The following is a 21601-nucleotide window of genomic DNA, read 5'->3' as shown; positions in this document are numbered from 1 at the left end:
AAAATGAATCCAATATTCACTTTATTTTGTTGTTTGTGTTGTTGATTGGTTTGTCAAAATCATATTTTCTTATTCTGCGGCTTTACGCTACATCTTCGCACGCATCAGTGTTCTCCTACAGAATCCAAAAAACTATGTTTGGGTAGAATTTAATGATGGATGCAGAAGAGAAGTTCTAAATTAATGAATAGCAAACAAACAAGGAGATACATAGCAACCCACGACGTGAATATAATCAGATAAACTTTAAGCTAACATATTGCAGAATATTAGACTTATAACTAAAAATTCGACCTATTTCACAGGACTGGCATGACACCAACAGAACTCGCAGCTCACCCCGAAGTTCGCGAAGAATTTCAGATACAATTTTGTCCAAACAAAGCTCAACAGAATTGTGACGATGCTAGATCAAGTGCTTATAGGACAGTGGATGGGAGTTGTAATAATCTCGATCACCCAGAGTGGGGAGCCGCCGTTACCCCCCAACCTCGATATCAGCCTGCGCAATATGATGACGGTGTGTATAAGCCTATGATATACTTGTATATCCTCGTAAGTATATAAAAAAAAAATCATCAGTTTAAATCACGCATATGTATTGTACGTTAGATCAAGATGCATGTATGTCGTTTTTAGCTCACCTGAGCTGAAAGCTCAAGTGAGCTTTTCTGATCACCCGTATTCCGGCGTCCGTCCGTCCGTCCGTCTGTAAACTTTTCACATTTTCAACTTCTTTTCAACAACCACTGGGCCAATTTCAACCAAAGTTGGCACAAAACATCCTTAGGTAAAGGGAATTCTAAATTGTTAAAATAAAGGGCCAGGCCACCTTCCAAGGGGAGATAATCAAGAAAAGGTAAAAATAGGGTAGGGTCATTAAAAAATCTTCTTCTCAAGAACCACTGGGCCAGAAAAGATGAAATTTATAGATAAGCTTTATTAGGTAGTGCAGATTCTAAATTGGTAAAATCATGGCCCCCGGGGGTCGGATGGGGCCACAATAGGGGGTCAAAGTTTTACATACAAATATATAGGGAAAATCTTTAAAAATCTTCTTCTCAAGAACCACTGAGCCAGAATAACTGAGATTTATATGAAAGCTTCCTTATATAATGCAGATTCTAAATTATGAAAGTCATGGCCCCCGGGGGTCGGATGGGGCCACAATAGGGGGTCAAAGTTTTTTGTTTTTTTTGGTTGTTTTATTTTATATAGTGCAGATTCAAGTTCGTTAAAGTCATGAACCCCGGAGATTGAATGGGGCCTCAAAGGGGGCATAAAAGTTTTACATACAAATTTATAGGAAAAATCTTTTAAAATCAACTTCTCAAGAACCACTGAGCCAGAAAAGCTGAGATTTATATGAAAGCTTCCTGATATAGTGCAGATTATAAATTGCTAAGATCATGGCCCCCCGGGGGTCGGATGGGGCCACAATAGGGGGTCAAAGTTTTACATACAAATATATAGGAAAAATCTTTAAAAATCTTCTTCCCAGAACCACTAAGCCAGAAAAGCTGAGATTTATATGAAAGCTTTCTGATATAGTGCAGATTCAGGTTTTTTGAAATCATGCCCCCCTGGAGTAGGATGGGGCCACAATAGGGGATCAAAGTTTTACATACAAATATATAGGGAAAATCTTTAAAAATCTTCTCAAGAACCATTGGGCCAAAGAAGTTCATATTTACATGAAAGTTTTCTGACATAGTGTAGATTCAAGTTTGCAAAAACCATGGCCTCCAGGGGTAGGTTTGGGGCCATAATAGGGACTACGGTTTTACATGCAAATAGATATGGAAAATCTTCTGATATGGACCAAGGTGACTCAGGTGAGCGATGTGGCCCATGGGCCTCTTGTTAGCTCTTCAGAGCCAAAGGCTCAAAGAGCTAATGCTATGGCCATTTGTGCGGTGTGCGGTGTGCGTAAACTTTTTAGAAAAAGGGCTATAACTCAAGAACCCCTTGGCCAATTTTTTTCAAATTTGTTACAGGGTATCATTGGCCCAAGGGCTTTCATACATACTAAATAGAGGGATGTGACCCTTTAACAAGGGGAGATAATCAGGAAAATACAAAAAAAAGTAGTGGTTGCTAAAAAATCTTCTTCTCAAGAACCACAGGGCAGATTATCACCAAACTTACACATAAGGATGAGGATATGTTGTAGATTAAAAATTGTTCAAGGCATTACCCTGGGGCAAAGGGCGTGGTCTCAAGGTCACTTCAAAGTTGACCTAAATTTAAAATTTTTTTAAATTCCTTAAATCTTAGATATTTTAGTCATTATAAGGACTAGGATCATCAACTTTTGACAGTTGATGCATCTTAGGACCTTGTGTCAAGTTGTCTCAAAAGTAGGTCACGGTGACCTACTTTTTGAATTTTACAGGTATTTATTTTAAAATTAATTTTGATGCATATCTTGGACACTTTGAGGCCTATGATCATCAACACTTGTCAGTTGGTGGATCATGGGACCTTGAAATGCGTCAACTGAAAAATAGGTCACCGTGACCTACTTTCTGAATTTTATGGCTTATCATTTATAGATATATTTTAAGTTGTTATTTCAAATACCGAGAGGTTTAGAATCATCAAATCTTGTAAGTTGATGCATCTTGAGGCCTTGAAACATATTTATAAAAAAAGTAGGTCACAGTGACCTACTTTTTGAATTTTGCAGATATTCAAATTTCACATTTTCAATTTTAGATGCATATTTTGGGCACTGTAAAACGTAGGATCATCAAACTTTGTCAGTTGATGCGTCTTCAGTCTTCGGTTTGTGTCGACCAAAAAGTAGGTCACCGTGACCTACTTTTGGTATTTGACAGCTAAATTACTATATTTCAGACACTATTTGACCTACAATCATCAAACTTTGTCAGTTGATGCATCTTGAGTGTATCGACCAAAAAGTAGGTCACTGTGACCTACTTTTGGCATTTGACAGTTATATTTATATATTTCAGTCACTAATTGCCCTACAATCATCAAACTTTGACAGTTGATGCATCTTGAGTCAACAGAGTGTGTCGACCAAAAGTAGGTCACCTTGACCTACTTTTGGAATTTGACGGCTATATTTATATATTTCAGATACTATTTGACCTACAGTCATCAAACTTTGTCAGTTGATGGGTCTTGCATGTTCGAAGGGTTTCGACCAAAAAGTAGGTCAACTTGACCTACTTTTGGAATTGGACACCTTTATTTATATATTTCAGATACTATTTGACCTACAGTCATCAAACTTTGTCAGTTGATGCGTCTTGCATGTTCAAAGGGTGTTGACCAAAAAGTAGTTCACCTTGACCTACTTTTGGAATTGGACGGCTATATTTATATAATTCAGATACTATTTAACCTACAGTCATCAAACTTTGTCAGTTGTTGGGTCTTGCATGTTTGAAGGGTGTTGACGAAAAAGTAGGTCACCTTGACCTACTTTTGGAATTGGACGGCTATATTTATATATTTCAGATACTATTTGACCTACAGTCATCAAACTTTGTCAGTTGATGGGTCTTGCATGTTCGGAGTTCGCTGACCAAAAAGTAGGTCACCATTACCTACGATTGGAATTTGACAGCTATATTTCAATATTCAGATACTAATTGGCTTAAAATCATCAAACTTTGTCAGTTGATATTTCTTGGGTTCTCAAAATGTGTAAACCAAAAAGTAGGTCACATTGACCTACTTTTTTTGAATTCTTAGGATTTAACTAAAGATTTAGAATACTAAGAGGCTAAGAATAGAAATGGTGTGGTTGTACAATTTATCAGAAGAGCGATTCTAGGCCCTTGGGCCTCTTGTTTAACAATCACGTTCACAAAACGTGCCTGAGCTTGGTAAATTGGAACTATGTAAGATGAAATACATGTACGTTGCTACACTTTTTACTGTCTTTGTCCGATATCTGAAAACATGTTTAAATTTTGTATTTTTAAGGAATTACGTTGCCACGAATGATGGGTAAAAATGGAAAGTCTCTTCCCAGCACTAGATTGGTTAGTAACAAATTATTCCGAGCTGCGGGAGACCTGACGGAGGCTGACGATACCCAGACCCTGATGTTGATGGTGTGGGGGCAGTTCATTGATCACGATATAACGGCTACCCCTGTCGCGCAAGGTATACCCGCAGTGTGTTTCTACAGTATATGGCCATAAACTGTTTTTGGAAATTTGGCTCCACTTTTTTGGCACGCTGGTTTTGGCTATATTTAGCTCTAAAACTTCATAGTTATTTCGGATTTCAAACATTTCGGTTGAGCATCACTGAAGAGACATTATTTGTCGAAATGCGCATTTGGTGCATCAAAATTGGTACCGTATAAGTTTTACATTATATCACTCAAGATTTATCGAGAGTATTGCATCGATATATCCCTGCGAGCTCGAAATAAAATACACCACAGAGTCGTCCACTTCTGCTTCATATTTAGATATTTTATTGAAAGTAGATATTAATAGCAAACTAACAACTCAACTTTATGACAAACGGGATGATTTCAGTTTCTCCATCCTCAGCTTCCCATATTTATGTAGCAACATTCCATTATCACCTACATATGGTGTTTATATCTTTCAATTGATTCGATACGCAAGAGCTTGTTCTGCGTATGGTCAGTTTTTAAATCGAGGCAAGCTACTGACAAACAAATTGATGGTACAGGAGTTCCAACAGTCTCGTTTAAAGTAAGCATTTCGCAAATTCTATGGTCGTTATAACGATTTAGTATGCCAATACAACCTATCATTGAGTCAAATTCTGTCTGACGTATTTCATACCGATTGTTAGACCATTCGTGGCACACTGATTTTGACTACGGATAACTCCGTTTACCTGATCAAGATATAGGGCTCACGGCGGGTGTGACCGGTCGACAAGGAATGCTTACTTCTCTTAGACACCTGATCCCACTTCTGGTATGTCCAGGGATCCGTGTTTGCCCAACTCTCTATTTTGTATTGCTTATATGAGTTATGAGATTGATCGCTGTTTGTTATCTTCACCTTTCATTATTGAGTTACCATTTCTTAATATTGCTAAATGTCGTTTTAAGTTGTCAGGATGTTACAGATTCCTGCGCCACAAGATACTGCTCTGAAGAACAAACCATAATTCGTTCATGCATAATCCGCATAAATCTATATGTATGATGTTATTTAAATGATAAAATGCTTTCTTTGTTTCATCGGGTGATGAAGGTATCTAACATTGCAGAAACATTCAAGCAGACAGGTGGTACTAAAATCTGGATCGAACTAGTTTGCAACAAACATGTATTCATTGTCCCAGATGAAAGCAATGTCAATTTCAATAGAAATATAAGAGAAAAGATTCAGTGAATGTAGATATATATATTGCACGCCAAATTCACAAAAATGAGCTAAACATAGTTTCACAGTTGATAACGTTAATCTATATTTCACATCTGTAAACCATAGTTAACAGATAATCTATGTTTCACAAGCGTAAACTATAATTAACAATGAAAACAATCATTAGCGATTGCAAAACATAGTTTATCTGATAAATACAGTTTCACGATTGTAAACTACGGTGAATATTATTAATAGTATCACAATTTGTGAAACTAGGATTAACAATTGTGAATTATAGTTAACGAATGTAAATTATAGTTTACAAATGTGAATCTGTATTTATCAGCAAAATCTATTGTTTACGTTTATTTAAAGACAGATAAACTTGGATTAGCATTTGTAAACTATAGTTTACAACCGTTAAATATAGTTTTACGGATGAAAACTATAGTTAACGAATCGTTAACTATAGTTTAAAGTTCGTAAACTATAGTTTACAGTCGATAAACCTAGTTTATCAACTGTGAAACTATGTTTAGCTCATTTTTGTGAATTTGGCGTGCCATATATATACATGACTGTACCCAATCCTAATACAGTTTATTGTTATCTATCTGATATTCTCTAAAGAGACATTTTTTATTTCAGGCGATGGAGGGGTGCCGATTACATGTTGTGGTGATGAAGTACAGGACAGGTATGATACAGCTGGAATAATAAAACTTTAAAGATATTCATTATTTCCTTTCGAAAATGTGCTTTATTAGATTGATCGATTAATATTTTCCAAATGTTTTCTCTGTGATAACCAATTAAAATGCCAAAGTATTGATTTCCCCATATCTATATGTACATGTAAATTTCTTGCTTAATTGTATGCAAATGAGCAACTTGTTATGGTGTCATTAGGAGGGAAGTATTGAAATTAACATAGAATGCAACGTGTATTTCAATTCATACTAGCTAGTATTTTAATATATCGATTTTATATTTTCATTTTTGTTCCAAATATAAGGAATCCCTGTCTAGTTTGTTTGGTATTTGAGTTGATATTACTACAATGTAAAATGTGACAAACGGCTTAGCTATTATGTTCATTACATTTCCCCCAGACAGCGATTCCTTAATTTAGTACAATTCAGCGGCACCACCACCAACTTAAGCAGGCACTGCATGGTGTATGCTTTCGGCCCCGATTAAAACACACATTCCATATATTTAATTCACTTCTAGAGAGGATTGTTTTCCCATTTCAATCCCTGCTGACGATCCTCGCTTCACGGATAACTGTATGGAATTTGTGAGATCCGCACCTGCTCCTGCAGATGATGGTTGCCAGCCAGGTAAAATCAAACAAGGGTCTGGACCTGTGTTGCTTTTATACTTTTGCTACCCAACTGATACGCAGGCTGATATTTTATCATCACCCAAATCATCGAACGTTTATGCAATTAATCTGCGAAATTTGAATAGTGAATATAATGGAATTTTTTTTTATCAGTGACCAATACTTCAACATGTATATTGATACACCATGCTTATCAACACCCGTGAAATGCAACGAGTCTCTTTATCTAGTTAGTCAGGAGTACTCATTTAGAGTTCCTTTTATGCGTTTTCAGAAACCATTGAAGTTTAATTTTACATCTTTCAACTCTAAGCTGTAATAATTAACTTAGATATTTATGTTCAGCTCTTATTTTAGAAACATTTGACATATACTCATTGTTCAGAATTTACATCTATGGTATTTAAGTCATTTTGGCAAACTACATGTATGCCTTTGGTGAACATAATACGCAACTTCCGAGATATCAGCTCTTCTGTGATGAAGGTACGTTTAGTATTCTGTTGAACGCTTAGGTGGGTACAAGATGTACACATATATATTATAGACTAGCAATGTAAATAAGGATAAAAGTTATGAAAGCGTGTATGTTGTTCATATCAGCCGTTGGTATACATTAAACTGACCATATCAAGAATGATATTTGTTTGAATTAGGCCATTAAATCAAAATATGAAATAATTTTTGTTTCCTTGATTGCAAGAGTGATACGTTAATCAAAGAAAGATTGTGATTATCGATTTTTGTTTGAGCTATTTTATTATGAAATACTCATTAACTTACTAAAATTGTGTGTCCCAGCAGTTTGGGTGTTTGCATGATGTCTGATAGTCATCCTTTGGTAATATATGTAGGCAGTGATGAGTTTTTGTACCCAACGCGTGTGCATGAAAGTATGTTTTGCGTCTCACTGTACAGAAGAGTTCCACAAAGGGAAGGAACTATTGGGTAACTCGGAAATTGCGTAATTTTCGATGTCCTTCGTTTGGCACAGCCACAGTTATCATGCTGCACTATTCGAACGTTGTTTGGTGATTGAATACACATTAGGAGGTAGATGCACAGTCTTACCTTCGACCTATTTGATTTAAATTTTTGTTTCCATTTGTTGACATAGGTCCAACCTTTATTTTGTCTTGATTATTGGTCAATGAATGTGATTATCGTTCGATACATGTGATTATCGGTCAATGTATGTGATAATTGGTCAATGATTGTGATTATCGGTCAATAAATGTGATTATCGGTCAATAATTGTGATTATCGGTCAATATAAACAGGTCCGAGGGAGCAGATTAACCAGCTCACATCTTTCATTGATGGAGGAGTTGTGTACGGCGATTCAGAGAGGTCGTGGCTCGAGCTCACAGATATTGGGACAGGTATGGAAATATACATGCAAATTAATGTTAATTTACACACACATGGGGGCCATGAAATCCCAACTAAAATATTTTTCACAATTCGTCATTTTCTAGCTTGACATCATTCCGATTGATTCAACAACCTCATTACTACTTTATTTCATTAACGACAATATCATAACAGACTTATTTCAAATTGTGTCTTAGATGATTTTCTACTGAATGTCTAGATAAATAGACGTCGATCGAGAGAGAGAGAGAGAGAGAGAGGGGGGGGGGGGGGGGGGGGGAGAGAGTCGGCAGTCATGCGATGCGTTTTATTCAATGTTAGAGCAACATTCTAATCAGAGGCAAAATAAAATAAGTTACATGTCATCGTTTATATCGAAAATTAAAAACAAAAGAAACATCACAGAGTCATTAATGACTAAACATCAAAACAAATTTGGTAAAGCAGTGACTTTATAGCTGATGCAGTAAATAAAATCACATCAAATATCTAAGTTCGAAGCTGGCCTGTAAAAAAAACCCCTTAAAGTCTGGGATTTTACTAAACTTTTGACTGCTCAAATAAAACTCAAATTTTGAAAAGTTTGAAATTTCTTCGAGAAATCTAAGCATTGTCTTGCAAAAAATATACTTTACGTGTTTTTCAAACACTCAATGATTCGGAAAGTTTGTCAATGATGCTAGTGGTAAGTAGAAATCGTCGCTTTAGCAACATCACTCATATAAGGGTATTAAAATATTTTGTCGTATCTTCTTTACTTACGTACACGTAATAACCATGATTTAACACGAGAACTATCGCTATGTAAATCGAATGAATCTTGTGACTCATCGCAGGAAGCATGCTGGTCTCAGACGGGAATATGTTACCACCAGGTGGAGCCTGCCGAACTAGTCACGCGGACGACTACTGCCAACTCGCAGGTATTTAAGTTGTGCATAAAAAGGTCGATTTCAGTGAAATTACCTTTTTTTTTCTTTTAGAATTAATCTAATATTAGTGTATTTCAATGAAATTATTGTATGTTTGAAGTATTTTTTGCTGTAACTGAAAAAAAAGATAATTAGCTAAAAACGTTTGGTTCTATAATAGGTGATCATCGTGTGAACGTTGTGCCGTCATTAGGAGGGAATCACTTGATGTTTTTACGTGAGCACAACCGAATAGCAGATGAACTGAGGAAAGTGAGGCCCGACTGGGAGGCTTCCAAGGTGTTCAAGGAGACCAGAAAAATTATAGGCGCTCTACTACAGCAAGTTACATACAAGGAATTTCTACCTACCTTTTTAAGAGAGGAAGACCTTGTAAAATACAATCTGAAATTGAAGAACAGGGGTTTTAGCTCCAGTTATAATAACAGTTTGAATCCTGGTGCCAAAAACGTCTTCAACGCCGCCGCCTTTAGATTTGGACATTCAATGGTATGTTTATGACTTGAAACATAACGAGTTACTTTGTTTTTGTCCGAATTATTCAAATTAGGGGATGCAAGTTACAATAGGTTTTCACTGCTCCTTGCTTGTAGTTAGAGACAACTAAATGGGGCGGTCCATCGGATGAGACTGCAAAAACCGAGTTCCCATGTCACAGCAGGTATGGCATGGTAAAGATCCATTCCTGCTCAAAGGCCGTAAGCGCCGACCACAGGCCTAAATTTTGCAGCCCTTCACATGCAATAGTCACGTCCCCATATGAGTGAAAGATTCTCGTGCGGGATATTAAACAATATACTACAAACAACCAATCAAATTAATTATATGTAAATAGTTACTTAGATAACAAGAGGCCCTGAGCCACATCGCTCACATGAGTCACTTTGTGATTTTTCAAATATTGAATGCATTTTTTTTTCTTCTGAAACATTTTTTTTTCTTCTGAAAAATTTGGATCCCATATTGTGGCCCCAACCTAGCCCAATAAGGTCACATCATAACCATGATACAATATCACAAGATAAAAAATTCATGGTATGAAATGTAAGGTCTTGCCATAAGGAATCTACATACAAAATATGGAGCCCAACCATAAACAGTTCAGATTGATTAATTGATTGAATACCCTCTCGAGAATATTTCACTCATATGGTAACGTCACCATTGCCTGTGATGGGCTGCAAAATTTAGACCAATGCTCGGCGCTTACAGCCTTTGAGCAGGGAGAGATCTTTATCGTGCTATACCTGCTGTGACACAAGGCCTCGGTTTTCACGGTCTCATCCGAAGGACCGTCCTATTTAGTCGCATCTTACGACAAGCAAGGGGTAGCGAGGACCTATTCTAACCCGGGTCTCCACGAGACTTAACAGTTCAGAGGATATTGCCTATGTTAACTTTTCTTAAAATAAGGTCAAACTCTAAGGTCAAGGTTACAAGGTCAAAACGTTGGTACCAAGTGAAAGGTCTTGTCACAAGGAATGCATAGAAAAAATATGAAAAGTGTATCACTCCGTATTAAAAAGTTAAAGGTAAAGTTTCGGTTTAAGTTTTAAAATTTGGGGCAAACTTTTAGGCCAAGGTCACATGGTGAAATATCACGTCATCAAATAATATTTCTTGCCATGAGAAATCTATATGCTAAATATGAAAGCCCTTCCTTAAATCGTTCAGAAGATATTGCCTGGGAAAGGTTTGTTTTAAAAGTAGGTCAACTTCAAAGGTCAAGATCACAAGGTCAATAACTTTTTATACCTAAAGAAAGGTCTTGTCATAAGAAATATAAATATGAAAAAATGAGAGCCATATCATTCACCATTCAAAAGTTTCAGACAGGCAGGGCAAAAACAATACCCCCACTTTAGTCACAGGGAGATAAAAAGAAACTGGGGAATCACAAAGTCTCTCTACATGTCCTTCTCCTGTCAATCGATACCACTTTGCATCTAGCCATATTTGCCCCCCCCCCCCTCTGATTGTAATGAGGCGAAAAATTAAATTTGGATCTAGTATACAACTTTATCGGTGACGTGGTAGTTTTCCTGTATGGATGCTATCATACTTTATCTATATAGATACAGTCTCAAAATATGACAGTTTTTCCTAAGACCAGAGGTTGTTTTGTAGGTTCCTCCGACATTGGCGTACGTTCTTCAGGATTACATGACTAAGCTCCAGTCTACTCCAATCGAATCCACCTTTCTTGATCCGCATATGTTGATCACTAATGGTGGACAGCGGGTGTCGGATTTGGCGCGATATATTGTATCTTCTAACGGGATGAAAGTAGACAGGTAGACTTACAAATACGTACATTGATTATTTGTATATAATTATATTGCTGCCATGTGCTCCATCGTAACACCGTCATAGGGTCATCGTACCATCGCCCTCTTTAATATGTAAATTTATTGACAGGTGTATTTACGCATGCGTGAATAGGTGGGAGCTTGAAAGGACAAGCAAGGTAGTCGGGAACATTTGTACTTGTTATTTGAATTTTGTTGATTGCATTGTTATATGCATAGAGAGAGATTGCTTTGTTATATTCCATAAAACTTGAGTAAAATAGAATAATAATAGAATAGGGGGCACTATGGATGGATGCCGGTTCTAATATGAACATAGAAAAAATGTATACATCATACATATGTGTGATTTAGACTCAGAAGCATATATATACTGTACATGTATTTATACAATGAAGTATTGAACAGGTACATACGTAGATACATTTTGTACCGATGTATAAATATTTGTATTCGGTAACAATTATATAGGTATTAATAACAACTTTTTCAGTGGTTTTAGGCAGCACAGTTGATCTTGAAGATAGATCTTATGTGTTTCATGCCGTACATTCTCGTAACTTCTTGGAAACTCTTTCAATATTAGCATAATTGATTCTAACCATCCGGCCCACCCGGGTAAACCGGCGATGACCGGCAACACACTTGATTTTGAGTCGGAATTGCGCATGCATCCAGCTGAATGAGTCGAATGAGCCGGAAAAATTTCATAGGTGCAGGTGGCTTCAAGATGGCGTCCTTAAAGTCAGTAGTAGCGACAACGGTTTATTCTACGATATGATTCATTTAATCCAGGTACACTGGTGAAATAAACGTGATTTGTAAATGTGTTGGTTATTTCTATGCTGAATAATGTTTATATGGTTGCGAGTCAACATTTTCATTACTGTACTGTAGCTGGGTCACTTGATTCCTAGCGCATGCCGGTTATACCCAGCTTACTTCGATTCGATGGGATTTTATCAGAATCAAGTATAACAGATATATAACGATGTAAATTTAAAAAAATCCAAATGATATCGAAAAATGTTTCCAACTACATGTACCTTGCTTGTGTTAGCCACAGCTCCTTTCAAACTTTCGCCTGATCACGCATGCGTAAATACATACATTGAAGAGGTATGTGGTACGATGACAGGATGACGACAGTACAATGATAGCATCGTGCCTGGCATCGCCATCACTATCGTGGCAATGGAGCACATGGTAGCAATATAATTCCATAAATACAGATACTATCGGTGTCACTGAGATTCCATAGCTGCAGATACTATCGGTGTCGCTGAAGAAGTCTTATTAGTAGACAGGAATTCCTCTCGGTCGAGTGACTGTATATCTTTTCTTCCTGGAAGAATGAACATGTACATGTAGTTACTAGTACTTTTCCTCCAGAGAGTAGTTAGGGTAATTATGAAATATTGTAATCATAAATTCCCCCGGGGGGAAATCCTAATATGAGTGGTTAGACACTTTATAACTCGGAAGAATTACTTTTGACTCGACACTACATGTTTTATAATCTACCATACCTCACAAAGTGTATTTTAACATATATTACGCGTTAATCAAGCAAACATTTGAAACTGACCGTGTTCCTCCAAGCCACCTACATCACTTAATATTCATCCATTTTTCTCTGCATTAATCACCAGTCATTTTGAGGGAGCAATTCGTGATCGACTGTTCGTCAGCGAAAGCAGTCATGGATTTGACCTTACAGCACTAAACATGCAGAGAGGTCGAGACCATGGCGTTCCACCGTACAACTCCTGGCGGAAGTGGTGTAGACTTCCAGTGGCAACCTCCTTCAGTAGTCTGCGGGACATTAGCGAAAACAACAAAGCCATTTTAGCAGATGTGTATAGGTAGGTTTGAATATTGCACAGTGATAGAATGTTAACATCAAGCACAATCATCAACGATCACGAGACAGACATTTGCTACTAGTACTGCAATATTTATATTTTCAATGTTTTTGCCTATGATATCTTTACCAAATAATTATACATGTAATGATAGCCATTTCCCCATGAACGCGTAGCAGTTTATTTTAATGACTGGATATTGCAGCAGCTATGAAAGTAGAGCTAATGTAAACATAAGAAATAAATACCAGAGGTGGTATCAGGTGTCTAGGAGGAGTAAGCATCTCCTGTCGACCGGTCACATCCGCCGTGAACCCTATATTTTGATCAGGTAAACGGAGTTATCCGTAGTGAAAATCAGTGTGCCAAGAACAGCCTAACAATCGGTATGAAACATGTCAGGCAGCATTAGAACCAATGTTAGGTTGTATTGACGAACTAGATCGTTAAGACGAAATTCCCGAAATTCTGACTTCAATCGAGACTGTTGAAACCCCTGTACCATCAACTTGTTTGTCAGTAGCTTGCCTCGATTTAACAAATGACTATACGCAGAACAAGATCTTGTGTATCGAATCAGTTGAGAGATATAAACACTATATGCAGGTGATAATGGAATATTGCTACATAAATATGGGAAGTTGACGATGGAGAAGCTGAAATCATCTCGTTTGTCATAATGACAGTCTTTTCCTCATGAACCGGTAGCAGTTGTAAACACTGATATGATATATCTTGTAAGTTTATTTCAATGAATGGAAATTGCAGCAGCAATGAAAGAAGAACTAATGTAAACATAAGAAATAAATTTCAAATATGAAAATACATGCGGGTATATGAACTGCAAATGAAAGGTGAAGATAACGAACAGTGATCAATCTCAAAACTCCTATAAGCAATACAAAATACAGAGTTGGGCAATCACGGATCCCTGGATATACCAGAGATAGGATTAGGTGCCTAGGAGGAGTAAACATCCCCTGTCGACCGGTCACACTCGCCGCGAACCCTATATCTTGATCAGGTAAACGGAGTTGTCCGTAGTCAAAATAAGTGTGCAAGAACGGCCTAATAATCGGTGTGAACCTTTACGCCAGCAATACCTTTCATGAAATATGCTGGCGTGAAGCGTCACTGTTCATTCCTTCTTAATATGTATTAAAATCAATATAATGCATTGCAATAGCACATTATGCTAGGATTATCATAAAAAAAGCAACACTGAATGTAACCATGTGGCTGCAAAACAGTACCTTAATCTGAGATATAGAGCTTCTACAATTCGGGAACACCATGATTCAGTCATCCTATTCGTTATCAACTCGATACACAGTTAAGATACATATAATATGTATTGAAATTACTTTTTTGGTGCCTAACAGTGAACACGCGAAAATTTAGATGATACAATGTGTGTTCTATTCTCAGTTTGGGGGAGTTTGATTCTGACACTTCTGTACAATTTGATATGATATTATCAATTTTAAAGTATGTATCATATGTCACCAACGATTCTGCAGGCGGAAAGTCAACATGTTTTCTTATTACTTTTATCCGAACACAGACAAGTGAAAAACGTCTAAAATTAAATTCACACTGCTTACAGAAATATTGAATTACATTTAAGGTAACTCCATACTAGTAGTTTTATCTGATACAAGTTTGAAAAGTGTATTTGTTTCCAGTCATTAAAGTTAAAACTAACAAATTATCAAATAAAATACATATGTCATCACACTTTTTAAGATGCGAGACGTGCATAAACATAATCATATATCACCGTCAGAAAATTGCAATTTTCATCAAATAACGTTATCAAAATTCCATACAAACTGGTTATGTCGATATAGTAACATTCCTAACAATTTCATGAAACTGTTCCTTCACAAGAATATACAAAATGTCTGTAAAGATAAAGAAAATCTATCGCATAATAGAATTGTTAAAGAAATCAATAGAAACAGAGTAATTGCCCTTGGATTCAATATTTTGAAACGTATCATTGATTATTCATCTATAACTTAGACTTTTGAAATAGTTTATTTTGAACAAGGTTTTTTACAATAACGAAAGCAAAAGACTTTAACAAAATTGATGTTCCTATCATGCATAAATCTAAATTAATTATTGGTTTTGCAAAATCTGATGACATCACAGAAGGGTGGAATTACTTTAAGTAAAATCATTGCGAAATGCTGTGCAAAAACGCAAATTTTCATCTCTCTGTTTTAATAATTTTTACATTAACTCAGGTAAAATAAAACCAGGAATGTAAATTATATCAATTTACTACACAGGTTACGGAAATGTTTTGACAAAAAACAAAGCAAATTTTAAAGAATAGATAATTGATGATACAAAAGTCAAATATTGGCTTACAATAATTTTTGTAAACTTCAAACTAGTCTCTTTCAAATTTGGTCTTGACTATGGAAGTTGTAATGATCTGTGATTTATAGTTCTCCTTTAAGACTACTGATTTAACAATCGACATATAACTCCGGTTACCTGATCAGGATATAGGGCTCGCGGCGGGTGTGACCGGTCGATAGGAGCTGCTTACACCTCCTAGGCACCTGATCCCACATCTGGTGTATCAAGGGGTCCGTGTTTGCCCAAATCTCTAATTCGAATTGCTTATAGGAGTTGTGAGATTGATTACTGTTCGTTATCTTCACCTTTCATGAATCAGAAATGTTTTATCTCGATTCCAATTATGGTAAGTGTACACAAACACTATTTATTGCAGCTCTTCAATTTATGTACGGAATTTTATAAAATAGGCCCGAAATGATCAAAGTAAAGATGTATATCAAACAATAAGATAACTTTCTGATATGGTGTAAATATTCCTCCTACCTGTTTCAGTGAAATATTGCATTGACGAAGCGCACCTGTGCATTATCAAATACATGTATTATTAAATGGATTGTTTGAATGTTTACAAATTTTAAAAAAATAATTTCTCATAAGTGATGTTGACGACATTGATGTTTTCGCGGGAGGAATGGCGGAGACACCGTTGGACGGAGCTAGTGTTGGGCCCCTATTTTCATGCATCATAGGGAACCAGTTTAGAGATATAAAGGATGGGGACCGGTACTGGTATGAGAGCAGGGGAAGGGAGGGATTCAGTGAAGGTGAGACATTTAACCTGGCTTCATACTTATATTCATATATACCGCAGTAGATCATCTCCTTTATAAAATTGGTATATACATGTATAAAGTCAAAAACTAAAATCCAATCCTCAAACTGTTATCTAAAGAGCTTTTGCCCTGCGGGGTAGTCAGTAGATTTTAAAAAAAAATCAATGTAAACAAGTTCCATTCGTCAGAACATTATACAATGTTAATGTTAGGTACTTTTAAAAATACAGAAATATTTTAAACAGTTCAGTCTATAAGTTTTATCCTGTACATTAAAGGAGACATTCTGTGTAAAATATACATGTTAAATAACGTGAAGTAAAAATTTAGTGTCGGCTTTGTAAAATGGGAAAATATAAATGTCCTCTACATGATGTGTTTCTTATTGTAGGATCTCTGATCTATTGTTTATGTACACGAAAACGGTCAGCCAATTTGGTTCCTGTTTGTCATATATAGTTTTATCCACATGTAGGGCACATCATAAAATAAAGTAGATTTTTAGATTTACACGTCATAGTTGAATTTACATTGAAGTTCATTCCGGTTTTGAAAGTTATGGAGTGGCCGGTTTGTATAAATTAGCAAGTACCTCATCGTGAATCCTCGCATTTGAAGACTTGGTTTTTCGGGGTTTGATGCTTTAGTGAGAATTTTTTTTTCAAATTTGGTTGTTGACGTCTGCTGTGGAGTATATCCGTGGACTGAATGAGGTCATTTAATATTTCTGATTGTTGAAGAATTGGGAATAACTGCTTGGCTGTTTTGAATATGTTGTAATTTCTCGGGTTGTGTGTAAGAACGAAGGGATAAAAGTTTGAGTATTGGATTTTATTTTTTGACTTTATTCTACCTCGATACCAATATATATATATATATATATATATATATATATATATATATATATATATATATATATATACAAAACTTATACGGTACCAATTTTGATGCACCAGATGCGCATTTCGACAAATAATGTCTCTTCGGTGATGCTCAACCGAAATGTTTGAAATCCGAAATAACAATGAAGTTTTAGAGCTATTATAGCCAAAAACAGCGTGCCAAAAAAAATGGAGTCAAATTCGTCTAAGGATAAGAGCTATGCATGAGGGAGATAATCCTTAATTTTGAAATTAATTTCTAAATTTTATAACAGCAATTAAATATACATCCGTATTTTCAAGCTAGTAACGAAGTACTTAGCTACTGGGCTGTAGAGACCCTCGGGGACTAACAGTCCACCAGCAGAGGCCTCGACCCAGGGGTCATAATGTAAAACTTATACGGTACCAATTTTGATGCACCAGGTGCGCATTTCGACAAATAATGTCTCTTCAGTGATGTTCAACCACAATGTTTGAAATCCGAAATCCGAAATAACACGTACCCTTTCTGGCAGACATCACAACTGAAGAGATAATTGCAGTTATTAGTCTTGCAGGAAAAGTTCCCCAATATTTTGTAACTACGACTTTTGACAGGACTGCTAAGACTCTCAGTGTCTGAGCTATATTTGCATGATTAACATCATGCATAGCTCTTATCCTTGGACGAAATTGGCTCCACTTTTTTGACACGCTGTTTTTGGCTATATTTAGCTCTAAAACTTCATAGTTATTTCGGATTTCAAACATTTCGGTTGAGCATCACTGAAGAGACATTATTTGTGGAAATGCGTATCTGGTGCATCAAAATTGGTACCGTATAAGTTTTACATCTGAACATGTACATGTATTGAAAACTCCATTGGGTATAGGGTTATTCAGTGTAGTCTTTACTATATGTATCATGTCCTTCAGGTGTCTAGGGCGCTGGAGGATGCCGTAGGGAGTTGTTGAAATATCTGCCGTTTGTTTATAGACATACAGAATGGGCAGATGTTTCACCAGAGTACCATTGAGGGCGGGGTGGTACTTGTAAGTAGTAACTAGTGAAGCCCAGTCATTGTGAGGTTTCTTTTTGTACTGAATGATGAATTGTCGGTCCTGTCGTGACATCTCATCAATTGCTGGCTTTACGTTGCAAGAATCACATCCTCTGTTTGCCAGATGAGTTTTAAGGATTTTTCCTTGCTCTTGGAAAGTAGTAGGAGTACAACAGATGCGGCGGATTCGGGTGGCCAAACCCATTTGCACATCTTTGAAAGTATGGGATGGATGACAACTGGATGGCATAAGGTATAAATGGATGGACTCAATTTCCCCGTTTCTGATTGTGGCTGTTGAAATTTCCGCACTGAACTTAATGGAATAGTGGAAAGAGGTTGCAATCTTGATAAAGTTGTTGAGGTTTTTCAATATTTTGTAGGGCTACCCCATTTCTTTATGTTTTCAATATCTTGTAATCTTCATTACGTAACTCATTACGAGTTACCAGAGCCTCAATGGATTGGTCATGATAGCCTGTGGCTAGGGCGCTCACCTCGCAACTGGGAGGGCGATTCTCAATCACGACATTAAGTCAATTCCAAGAGGATAAGGTAACTGTTTTTGGCAAGTGTCCAAGGCTATGACCTTAAAAACGGAGATCCCATGTCGCGGTAGGCATAAGCACGATAAAAAAAACCCTCATTTCTACGGCATGGAGTACCATGTATAGGTCTTCTCGTGAAGTCAGTACAACTACAAACAGCACACCTGAACAAACAAACTTGTTAAAAATACTAACAACTCTTCATTACAATGTATGTAAACACAATTTCCATATTCCTTCATATTGAACAGGACAAAATTTTTCTTTTAATTTCAGAACAGTTGCAAGAAATACGAAAAGTCAAGTTGTCTAAAATTCTGTGTGAGAACCTTGGTGTGGAGACTGTACAACCAGATGTGTTTCATGTCCCGAACCCAAGGTATATATCAAATGCATGTGCTACTGTCAGCCTTTATGTCTCAAATACCCACTGGGCCAGTGACTCATATTTTCAAGTGAACACTAGTAGTGCATGAGGCTCTTTTCAGCATTGTTTTCTATTACTGGTAATGTGCATCTTCTATAACTTCCTTAAATGTTTCTTGATGTGCAGTTCATTTTTTTTCTGCAGCAGAAGTTCTTGTTTTGATATTGTGCAACATATATTATTATTTATGTATTGATACATACACGTACTGGGATCTGGAAATAGAACATCAACTTTAGATTTTAAAGTCCATGAAAGTTTGTGATATAGCATAACGCATATGTTTTGTACACTATTGTATTATGCATGATTGTGAAAAATGAACTTGATATTATATGAAGCATAGTATTATTTCAAGATACTACTAAACGGCATGGCCATCATTCTGGTCATTCTATTCATAATGTTGAATTATTGACTCATTTTAGTAACGATTGGATCAAGTGCGACCAGCTACCAGGAATTAACTTTTCCGCGTGGAGATCCAACACGAAACCTAGGGGCGGCCAGAGAAGAGGTTGATATGGATGCCTGTGTGATTTTGTACCGTGAACGGGGGGAAGTTCGAAATTTTTCAAGTATATGTTTTGGTCATTTCATGAATAAATCTGAAATAAAATTCATATATACTTTTAAACATCTTCTGTTATTTACATATTCATGTACGTATAGGTATGTACACGTAGATCTATTTACAGAGTGTATATACAAATGTACGTATAGGTGTCTACACGTAGATCTAGTTACAGAGTGTATATACAAATGTACGTATAGGTGTCTACACGTAGATCTAGTTACAGAGTGTATATACAAATGTACGTATAGGTGTCTACACGTAGATCTAGTTACAGAGTGTATATACAAATGTATGTATAGGTATCTACACGTAGATTTAGTTACAGAGTGTATATACAAATGTACGTATAGGTGTCTACACGTAGATCTAGTTACAGAGTGTATATACAAATGTACGTATAGGTATCTACACGTAGATCTAGTTACAGAGTGTATATACAAATGTACGTATAAGTATCTACACGTAGATCTAGTTACAGAGTGTATATACAAATGTAAGTGGAGCTTCGCTTGATTTGTTTTTAAATATCCTCATTATATTCTGGGTTTTTCCATTCTATATGGCAATTCATGATGATGAAGATATTGGGCTCACAGTGGATGTGTTTTGCACATGTTCCTCCCTTCTCTTAAATGTATGTTATATTAACTAATTTTCAGTTAATAAAGTGATACAAACAAAGGCTTGTTCTGCGCATGATCACTTTTTTTCAATCGGAGCAGGCTACTGCCAAACACGTTAATGGTACAGGGGTATCAACAGTCTCATTTAAAATCAACATTTCGCAGATTCTATGGTCGTTATAACAATGTAGTTTTTGCCAATACAACTTATCATTGTGTCAAGCTTCAGAGGCGACTAAATGGAACGTTCCTTCGGATGACACCGCAAAGACAGAAGCCCATGTTCAAGCATTTAGAAATAGAAATACAGGGCCTTTGATATGACATAATACCCCATGTTGAGGCAGGTGTTGGTACATTTGAGAATCCTTTCTGCTACCGCCCCGAACGCTAAGCATGTGTTTAAATTTTATGACACTTCACGTACAGACGGTGGTATCTCGGCATGGGTGACAAATTCTTGAGGAAACGTAAAGCAAACAGAAGAAGAAGAAAATTGCAATGTGCTTTGATCTTATTCATAGCAAATGTCAAAAACGTTTCTATAATTTGATAGAGAACAGAAATGGTCTTTTGCACGCAAACTTTAAAATACTTCTAGAGAATATTTTGACAATTCTAAGCTATTTAGTATATTTTGTTTCTTGTTGTGTGAATTTATTGTAATGATAATATCCTATAAAGAGAAACGTTCTAATGAACTTGATTCATGTGGGAATAATGGAACGACCTGACTTCCCGTGGAGTGGACTACGCCAAGGGTATATAAACTGATGGACTGCATAATCTGGAGGAGTTGGAAGTGAACAGCAGCGGAGAAGCTCGGAGAGAAAGGAGAAATCAGAGGTAGGGTAAAGCAGAAACCAGTGGAAAGAAACCCAGGGAATTGAGGTGAGGCGCTTTGTGTAGTAAATCTGAAGAAGATTGAGACACCAAGTGCTTCACTCTCAACAGGAACCGGGTACAGACACACGGTGAAATAAGAAAGCCCATCTCGTGCATTATTTCCATTGATTATATAAGTGATTGAAGTATTACCCAATTGGAGAAAAATTATTATACCAATCATTATTAACTCGGGCAGAGTCAGAGGAAAACTATTATATTATCCCTGAGAACCCAGTACAAAACACGTTATATTTTGGTGGTAGCCGGTTCAGGGGTAAAATTGTAGTGATTTCAATGT

General features: G+C 36.5%; 1 protein-coding gene across 1 annotated transcript; it reads left to right on the top strand.

Annotated features, from left to right (window-relative positions):
- The first annotated feature begins 205 nt into the window (after window positions 1-205).
- On the top strand, window positions 206-19783 carry LOC125655624 (eosinophil peroxidase-like). The gene is made up of 12 exons (XM_048885978.2): window positions 206-520; window positions 3961-4143; window positions 5988-6036; window positions 6573-6682; window positions 7968-8069; window positions 8898-8984; window positions 9154-9482; window positions 11121-11287; window positions 12955-13167; window positions 16141-16307; window positions 19065-19167; window positions 19644-19783. The coding sequence occupies exons 1-12, from the start codon at window positions 313-315 to the stop codon at window positions 19735-19737; spliced, it is 1812 nt and encodes a 603-aa protein (XP_048741935.2). The 5' UTR covers window positions 206-312; the 3' UTR covers window positions 19738-19783.
- The last annotated feature ends 1818 nt before the right edge of the window (window positions 19784-21601 follow it).

This window comes from Ostrea edulis, chromosome 7 (assembly GCF_947568905.1).
Source record: "Ostrea edulis chromosome 7, xbOstEdul1.1, whole genome shotgun sequence".
NCBI classification, from domain to species: domain Eukaryota; kingdom Metazoa; phylum Mollusca; class Bivalvia; order Ostreida; family Ostreidae; genus Ostrea; species Ostrea edulis.
Note: the sequence above shows the minus strand (reverse complement) of the source record. Positions and strands in the feature narration are given on the sequence as shown.

Excerpts from the sequence above, each read along its gene's own strand:
- LOC125655624 (XM_048885978.2), top strand. The coding sequence starts at position 313 with ATGACACCAACAGAACTCGCAGCTCACCCCGAAGTTCGCGAAGAATTT. Across the intron at positions 521-3,960 it reads GCCTGCGCAATATGATGACG|GAATTACGTTGCCACGAATG; the intron begins GTGTGTATAAGC and ends TGTATTTTTAAG. Across the intron at positions 13,168-16,140 it reads ATTTTAGCAGATGTGTATAG|TGATGTTGACGACATTGATG; the intron begins GTAGGTTTGAAT and ends ATTTCTCATAAG.